This window comes from Gossypium hirsutum, chromosome A11, assembly GCF_007990345.1.
Source record: "Gossypium hirsutum isolate 1008001.06 chromosome A11, Gossypium_hirsutum_v2.1, whole genome shotgun sequence".
NCBI lineage: Eukaryota > Viridiplantae > Streptophyta > Magnoliopsida > Malvales > Malvaceae > Gossypium > Gossypium hirsutum.
This window is the reverse complement of record NC_053434.1, coordinates 49538354-49547356: the sequence shown is the minus strand read 5'-3', so window position 1 is coordinate 49547356 and position 9003 is coordinate 49538354. Positions and strand designations below refer to the sequence as shown.

General features: G+C 31.3%; 1 protein-coding gene across 15 annotated transcripts; it reads left to right on the top strand.

Moving 5' to 3' along the window:
* Nucleotides 1-2597: 2597 nt before the first annotated feature.
* Nucleotides 2598-6128, top strand: LOC107952007 (cullin-1). Of its 15 annotated transcripts, XM_041081998.1 has the most exons (11): nucleotides 2607-2775; nucleotides 2901-3045; nucleotides 3154-3188; nucleotides 3275-3408; nucleotides 4256-4299; nucleotides 4636-4684; nucleotides 4776-4863; nucleotides 5226-5255; nucleotides 5330-5416; nucleotides 5520-5659; nucleotides 5784-6128. In XM_041081998.1, exons 4-11 carry the CDS (start codon nucleotides 3313-3315, stop codon nucleotides 5910-5912), a joined length of 663 nt encoding a protein of 220 aa, XP_040937932.1. In that variant the 5' UTR covers nucleotides 2607-2775; nucleotides 2901-3045; nucleotides 3154-3188; nucleotides 3275-3312; the 3' UTR covers nucleotides 5913-6128. The 15 variants fall into 15 exon arrangements, with proteins under 15 accessions (XP_016742719.1, XP_016742718.1, XP_016742720.1 ...); XM_016887220.2 differs by having other exon boundaries at nucleotides 2600-2775; nucleotides 2901-3188; XM_041081999.1 differs by lacking the exon at nucleotides 3154-3188.
* Nucleotides 6129-9003: the final 2875 nt, after the last annotated feature.

Here is a 9003-nt window from a genome sequence, read left to right as displayed (position 1 = left end):
CAAAGATGACAATGAGGCTTCAAATTAAATAATAATCTATACTCTTTGTATGGCTTTTCTCGTGACACGTGTTTAATTTACTTTTTTGCCAAGTATAAGATAATAATTAAATTCTATTTTTTATTTTTCTATTATGCTCACATCTACAATTTTATCTTTATATTTTAATTTTATATAATTTGATTACCTATTTTGACAATAACATTAATTAGTTAAAATGATAATGTGAATTTTTCTTAAAAGCATGTCTAACACATAAAAAAACATTTATTTCACTATGAAAATTTGGTAGATATTTTTAAGAAAAACTTTGGTCTCAATATTTTAATCGGAATACGTAAGACTATTAACTATTTGAACTAATTAATGATATTACGAAAATATAGGACCACATAATGTCAAATTGAAGTATAAATAATAAATTTTAAATTTAAATTTAATAGAGGGAGTATGATCATAATTTGACATATACTCTAAATAAAAGCCTTCACCTCTAAGGCTCTAACACCTCTCCAACTTCTTTCTTTTCTTTATTTAGGTTTAATATAATATTTAGTACTTGAATTTGCAAATTTTTTTAATTTGGTACCTAAACTTCTTTTTGTCCAATTTAATACTTAAACTTGACACTTTTTTTTTTAAATTAGTACTTAAACTTGACATTTTTTTTAAGTTGATACTTAAACACTCTTACCTATAAAAGGATTTAGCGTTATTTCTCCATGAATGACTAAGCTGAGAGCAACAACGATGAGTTAAATAACATGTTTTATGTCCATATGCCTATAAAATGATGTCTCCATATTACAAGCAAGATAAGCTAATTTTCCTTTTGAGCTCTATCCTGATAAATCTCATGTGCTTGAAAATCATTTATGTTCCATAAAACAACTATATGTAACTGAAAGTTACTTTTTGAAAATGCCTCACAAGTCTACACCTTTTTCCAATAGTTCTTTCAACTCATCAATCAACGGTTCTAAAAATACATCAATATTATTTTTAGCAAATTTAGGACCAAGAATGATAACACTACAGGAAAATAGGGCTTTAGCGGCGTTTTTAGCGGCGTTTTATTAAAAAACGCCGCAAAAATTGTAAAACACAGAGAAATAGTGGCGTATTTTTGTTAAAACGCTGCTAAAGACCAGAGCATTAGCGGCGCTTTTGGTAAAATGCCGCTAAAAACCAGAGCATTAGCGGCGCTTTTGGTAAAACGCCACTAAAAGTTATAAACACCTAAAATCCTAAACCCTAAAGAAAAAATAAAACATTAATCTATAACCCCTAAAATAGTAAACTCCTAAACCCTAACAAGCCCTAAACCCTAAACTATAACCACTAAAACCCTAAACGTCGCAATTGGTGCATTTTTAGTGGCGCTAGGTTATAAACAATGTTAATGTTAAATTATTTTGTTCAAAACTTCGTTGTTTAGCTATCTTATTTTTTACCCACAGCTGATACACTTAACATTTTCCCCGTTTTTCCCCAGTTCTATTTCCCCCTTCTTCCTCATCCTAAATCCCTAAAGTATTATCACCCATTCCCAAATTCGACATCTTAAATCCGTAACGAATTTAATAATAATAAAAAAGTAATTTTAACAATTAAACTTAAATTCAGAAATTTGAAACATGGAGGAATTAAATTCTTAAGAATAGAAATATAATGATTAAATTTTAATTTTACGAAAAGTACAAATACTTATCTCATATTTTAACTTTTACAGATTAAGTGGTTTAGTATTCAATTTGTTAAAGTATGTTAAGAGAATTACTTTTTCTTTTTTAAGATTTAACACTCCTATGCGGAAAGATATTATTTAACTCATGTATTTATTAAAAGTTTATATAAAAATTAATTTAAAAGTTTATATAAAAATTAATTGTTATTTTGGTTATAATCATAAAGTTTTAATTTTAATTTTGTTATTTGAACTTAAATTGTTGTATCACTCCTAAGTGTAGGATTAAATTGAAAATTTTTAAAAAGAATTGAACTATAACATAACTTGATCCTTTTAGAAAACGAAGGTACATTGACAACTTGGTTACAATTTTAATTTAGTCCAAGTGAAAAATAAAAATTCTTGATGGTGACTTTTGAAACTTGCAAATATTGTCAAGACAATTCAAAGCAGGTGCGAAGTTAGATTTTTTTTTTGGGTGGCGGAATTAAATTTTATACTTTTATAATAGTACAAATGCTATTTCACCATTTAATAGCCTATATCTTTATAATTTTAAAGGATTAAATCAAAATTTTGTATTTTTTTTAATTCATCGATTCCATTTTATTTCTCTTAAAGTTTCCTTTTGTATTTTATATGTTAATTTAAAAATTATAAAAATCTTCAAAAAAATTAAAATTTAAAAATAAAAAACTTAAATATTTAATATTTAATATTTAATATTTTAGTCTATATTTCAATTAAAAAATTTAATATTCAAAATTAAAAAAAATTAAAAAATGATAATCTCAGCACAAAAAATTTAAAAGAAAAAAATAGAAAAAATAGAAAAAAAATATAAAAAAATTAAAATTAAACAATAGTGGCGTTTTTTAGGTAAAATGCCACAAAATTTGTTGCCCAAATTTCCCATTTCTCCCTTTTTTGTTACCCGCTGATTACTCCCTATTCTTCTCATCTTCGTCGTGCCCTAAATCCCCCAAATAACTCTCAAAATTTGCCCCTAAATTTCCCATTTCCAGCAACACAAGTCAATACACCTACACCAATCACACTTCTTTTTCATTTTCATTTCTTCAAAGGTAGTAGTAGAAAGGGGAGTTCTAGGAAATCTGGTCGAGATTCGGCTGAGAAGAAAGAGCCAATGCTCATGCTAGGGTTTTGTTGATTGTTTGATTTTTATTGTTTTGTTTATGTGCTTTTACAGATTTTAATCTGAAGAAATCTTAGCTTCGCTTTTACAAAAATGGAGCGCAAGACTATTGAACTAGATCAGGGATGGGATTATACGAAGATTTTGATTTTATAAGAGTATAATAATTGCGCTCAAGTCGTCAAATTCATATTTTGCGGTGGGTATTGTATAGATTATTATTTAAGGATTGGCTCGATTCCGATTTCATCACCATTTTCATATCTCAAGTGATCTCTCTGTAACCGCTTGCTGTTAAATTTTATAGAAGACACGTCCACCATTACTTTCCCTTCATATTTGGTATCTTTCTCGATCCATACCATTTTCCTATGCTTTTATTTTGTTTAGTCAGTTATTTGAATTTTATTTCTTTTCTCTTTTTCTAGAAGGTTTAATATATTGATAGTTGGAAACTAAAAACAAAATGGGAAGGATATTCATGATCACTCTTGAAGGATGCGTTTATAGCTGCAAGTACTGCTTTACCCATCTGGCTCTCCTTGACGACATTATTTCTAAGGTTTCTAGCAAAATCCTTTGATCTCTCTTTTCTTCTTCCACGAATTGCTTTATGCATTGTTATTATGCTATTTACTTCATTCTGGGGTTCCCTAAGCTTTTATTGGGCTATGGAACGTAGTAAATAATATTAAGGAATAATGATTTAACTGAAACAGATTGATTACTCTTCAGTTCTGGTTATACTGTCTCTCTTTGATAATACGAATCCCCAGCAATTTTTGCGCACAACCTTCTATGTGATTTCCTTATTTTATTTTGCAATTAAGGGATTAATATATGCTTACAACTTTGATGGATGAACGAGTCATTGTCTACGGAGAGTGACTGACCTTAGCTGCCTCTTTTTTGTTTTTCTACGGAGGCTTTTAATTGGTGCTAGAAAATATTAAGTCATAGCTTCCTGTTTCTTTTGATTATGTATCAGTTCTTTAATCGACAATGGCTGGTTCAATTGGAGGTTATTTTTTTGTCTAAGCCTAGGATAGTGTTTGATATTTGTGAAGTTGGAATTTAAGAGTTGAGACATAAGGAAGAGTAAAATAAGTAGGTTGTATGTCAGCCTATCATGTTTAGTTTTACATCAGTATCATATATTGAAAAACCACCTACCCCTCTTTTTTTCGGGACTATTATCATCAATGTTATTGTAGATGCAATGACTGGTTCCAATGTTCATAGAGGGCTTCTTGCATAGTCTAGGAGCAAAGCCACTTGTGTTACCAAGTGCATTTTCTGTCTAATCTTTCTCTTCATCATGGCCATGCTTCTCATTGTTGTCTAAATTACATATTGTGTTGTTCAGCATCATAGAGTCATACTAACCCCATCCTTAACCTGTGTTTCAGTCTTTCCACTGCGGGCATGGAAAGGCTTATCTCTTTGATAAGGTGCGAGTATTTCATTGCTATGCACTCTTTTTTTTTTCTCCATGGAGTGTTCTCTAAAAATAGTCTTATCTATTTTAAAACCATGCTCATGATTTCACTTTCTATGCATTTCAATGTGTTGATTTTGGTATGGATGTATGATATGTCCTTTTTTTTTCCTTCTCTCCTTTTCATTTATCTAATAAAAAAATGATGATGCTGATGATGCTGATGATGCTTGATTGCCATTTAATCACATGTTCTAGTTGTACATATCTCTGCTTCTCCTGCGCTTGTTGAACTTTTTTGGCCTTGAAATTGGAACAATATTCTGTCTCTGAACATTCTTTACAAATTAGTATCAGAATAACCTCGCAGAGCTGCAAAAGATGGTACATATTCAAGCAGGTCTGAATATTTTGTTTTCTCTGTTCTGCAAACCAATTGATCTTCTTTCTCATGTCCCTAAAACTAAACCTAAAGTACTTCCTTGTTGCAGCATGTTACTGCTGAAGGTACAGCCTTGGTTCAACAGGCAGAAGATGCTGTGAGTAACTATGTAATTTTGTTGTTGTCCTTCTATGATAGTAAGTATGATTGCTGGATGGTGGATACGTTTATTGGTTTTTTTTTTCTTTGCTAAACTAAGTCATGAAGGTTCTTCTTGGATAGCAATTTATTGAGGGGGTGGAATATTTTTCTTAAACTAACAGAATAGGTGCAAAGTAGTATTTAAGCATTTCAAGCTGGAAAGGTGTTTATTTATCATCATTATTGTTGTGTTTGTGCAGTTCTCCTAACTGTTAAGTTTGATATGCCTTTGATGCACCAACTACTTTAGACTATGATTTTCCCAACCCTTGATGGAATAGATGATAATCTGCATAATTTAATTATTTCTAATATTAACCTTTTGGTTCTAAGTGCTGATATTCACTCATTTACACAGGCTTCAAATGCTCCGGGTGTGCAGGAACAGGTAAACATCCCAACTTTTACAGCTATGGACTTTCTTGAAATCACTATGGATGTTGATTATCTTCTACTCATCAGGTCTTTATAACGAAAATAATCAAGCTGCACGACAAGTATATGGCATATGTGGCCGACTGTTTTCAAAACCATACTCTCTTCCACAAGGTTTGTGTTTTAATATCTAAATTTTTAATAAGGATCGTGTTCAATGATTTCATCTAAAACATCCTGGTGATTTGACAGTGACTGTTCTAATATCTAAACTCAGCTGCACATCCTGGGATTGATTTGACAGTGACTGTTCTCACAACAGGATTCTGGCCAAGTTATAAATCATTTACGTCTCCTCTTCATTTACTTTCTTCATCTTATGATGGGAAAGTAATGTTGTGGGATCTAAGAACAGCGGTATCGTTTTGTATTTTTGCATTCTCATAATTTAACTGTATATTGTTTTTCTGGATATCGTTTTGATGATTACTTTTGTGTGGCAATAGCTCTTTTATGTTTTGATTGGTGGCAAATGGAACAGGAAAAATCAACTACACTAGATTGCGGTCCAAGAACAATTTGCAGGAGGCACATAATGACTAGCTCCTACCTCTACGAATGCTTGTGGGAGGCATTGCAGCAGCGAATAAGGATGATAACATGCAGTTGACACCGTATGTGCTATGAATCCGAATTCAGGTTGACTTTTAGATATTTTAAAAAAGTATTAGTGTCTTATGTTTGTATGTTAGTTAAGCAGATTATAGATAGAACCTGCAGTAGGATCAAATAATTAGTTGATCAAAAGCTACACCCTATTTTGTAATCGTCTACTTGCATTTTTGCATATACTTAATAATAATCTCGTGTCAACTAATTATTCTAATTTTTTATTTAATTGTTTTGTTTCAACATTTTATTTTTATTTGAGTTGAAAGAAGAAAAACACAAATTGCAATTTTGACTTAGTTAATCAATTTAAATAATCACTGTTGATATTTCACATGGGAATTAAGTCTTTATTTCATTTAAGGAACTTCATTATAATATCTTATTTTATTAATATCTTTATATTTAATCTAATTTTTATTATTTATTTTAGTTTTGATTCTAAATTTTTATTTTTATTTTAATATTTAAGATAACTTGAGTTCTAACTTTTGGATTTTAATTGTGTTATTAATTTATTATTTTAAATTCTAAATTTAAATTCATTAATTTTTTTATTTAGTTTTAAAGTTAAAATTTTAATAATTTTAATAGAAAATTTAATTTGATAATGAATTTTAAATTTTTTATATTTTTCATGACTTATAATATTTTGTAATATTTTTTCTGAATTTCATGACTTTTAGCGGCGTTTTTGAGAAAAGCGCCGCTAAAGTCAAAAACGCCGCTAAAGGTCATGATCTTTAGCGGCGTTTGTAGAAAAAGCGTCGCTAAAGTTCATGATCTTTAGCGGCATTTGTAGAAAAAGCGTCGCTAAAGGTCTTGATCTTTAGCGGCGTTTGTGGAAAATTGCCGCTAAAGGTCATGATCTTTAGCTTTTCAAATAAACGCCGCAAGCTTTAGTGGCGCCATCTATAGCGGCGCTAATAGTTTTAGCGGCGCTTTCCTTAAAAAACGCTGCTAAAAATCAATTTTGCTGCAGTGTAAGTGACATCCTAAATAGGGATCTTTATTTACATCCATCGTGATAAGTTATAATGAATCAATACAACTGAACATACACTATAAGACATGCTCATGTTGTTGCACGAGTTAAAACCATCACTTGCTAAATCATGTCGAACATTACGTGGACTTGTTGCAAAAGAAGGGCGCAAAAAATCTACTAGTTATCCCACAAATCCATCACTACAAGGATTTTGTTTATGTCATCTCATTTCTTTAGCAATCTTTGATGACATGTATAATTTTTGCAAGCGTGGAGTTAACAAAAAAAATATATCATAATTTTTTTTAGCAACCATTTCCTTAGTATTATGTTGAGTAGTTGTATTCTCATTTTTGTCATCACTCCACCTTAATTCACCATTAGTTGGACAAGATTAAAAATTCTCATATTTCTTTCCCATAAAGGATACAAACATTTCTGCAAGCATCTCTAATCACATATCCAATCTCTAAATCTTGAGTAATTTTCTTACTCTCGAAAAGAAAAAAAGAAATAGTCACATCCCAAAAATCGGATTAAAAGAAATTGGGTTAGTGGACCAAGAGATGTCACGCTTTGACTTTCAATTATAAGCTTGTAAATTTATTTCAAGAATGAGCCACTAGCTTAATGGCAATGAGAAAATAAGGAGATAGTGTAATTAGCTTAGAGACTCGAGTTTGAATCCTTTTCCTTGCAAATTAATTAATTTTTCTATTTTCTCCCACTCCCATGTGTGTGTGTTGTCCAACCTAGTTTAACCTAGGTATATATGTTATTTTTATTAAGGTTTCCAATCTATTCCTTCTACTTTTCCTCCATTGTCGTCCAACCCTCCTTCTCTCTAAAAAAAAATCTCTATTTTCTTCTTTATTTTTTATTTTTTGTGCCACCCAAATAAGGGTGCTTTTCACCATTGTTGTGTCGTCCATCTGCTATTCTATTTCTTCTATTTTGCTGCAATTTTTCTAGCATTCAAAATATGTTAATATGATCACCATGGCCACCCCACCTTGCTTCCATTAAACCTCTATTGTCGTCCTTTCCTCCTTGTGTGGTGGTACCGATTTGCTTCTTTTTTTTTCTCCTCTCTTATTTCCTTTTTTGTTGTCAATTTTTGGTGCTATTTTTATAGCCATCTTACTGCTATTTTCAGCCTCTAAAATTGTCTCTCTTTTTTCTGCCAAAATCCCTTCTTGTCCCACCCCTAAATCATCCATTTCTTGTCATCGTTTGTGGTGGTGTGCTGTCCCTTTATGCATCACTTTTGGGTTGTTGTATTTTTTGTCATTGTCACACATTTAAAATAACATTTTCTTCATTTTTTCTCCATTTAAAGCAACCATTAACCTTTCCAATTAGGAGTTTATCCGGTCTCACTCATTCGACATCTCATGTAACACCCTATACTCGGTCCGGTTGCTGAACCCAAGTTATGGAACATCACATTAGCCACCTAAGTGACTCTTCATTAACACCTGACCTAACCTTCAACACACCTCAGGTTAAAATAAAACAAAATGCATAGGTTTAAGAAAACACAAGCTCACGAACTCACTTCGTTTGCTCATGATATGCAGCGGCAATAACATGTGAACCTACTTCCCATGCAAGGACTTAACTTACTCTTTTTCTTGAAATCATGGAGATTTGAAGAAAGGAATTAAGAACAAGTGATCCCTAAGTTCACAAGAAAATATACGGTTGTTCAACTATCTGACATTAGGGTTGGCACCCTTACTAGCTCGGACATACTAAGTCTTCGCAGAGTAAGATTCTTTAAACAGGGTAAGTCTTGCGAACCACCTCTTAGGTGCTTAGATGTTGTGAACACGGTTCGCAGGGTTCTTCCTATACAATATATCAAAAGTTATTAAGGGTTCGTAAAACTAGATCCCTAATTGATAGGGTTCACATTTTGCACAGTTCGTCAATCCTATCACTTCGCAGCAACCTTGGCGAACTCTATATAAGTTTGACAACTTTTGAATATTATAGGTTATAGCCTATGGCGAAAACTATGTTTAGAAACTAATTTCTTAAATAGGAAGTGATAAAATTAAGAAAACATTAAGTAATCTTAGACTATATTCATATTCTTAAA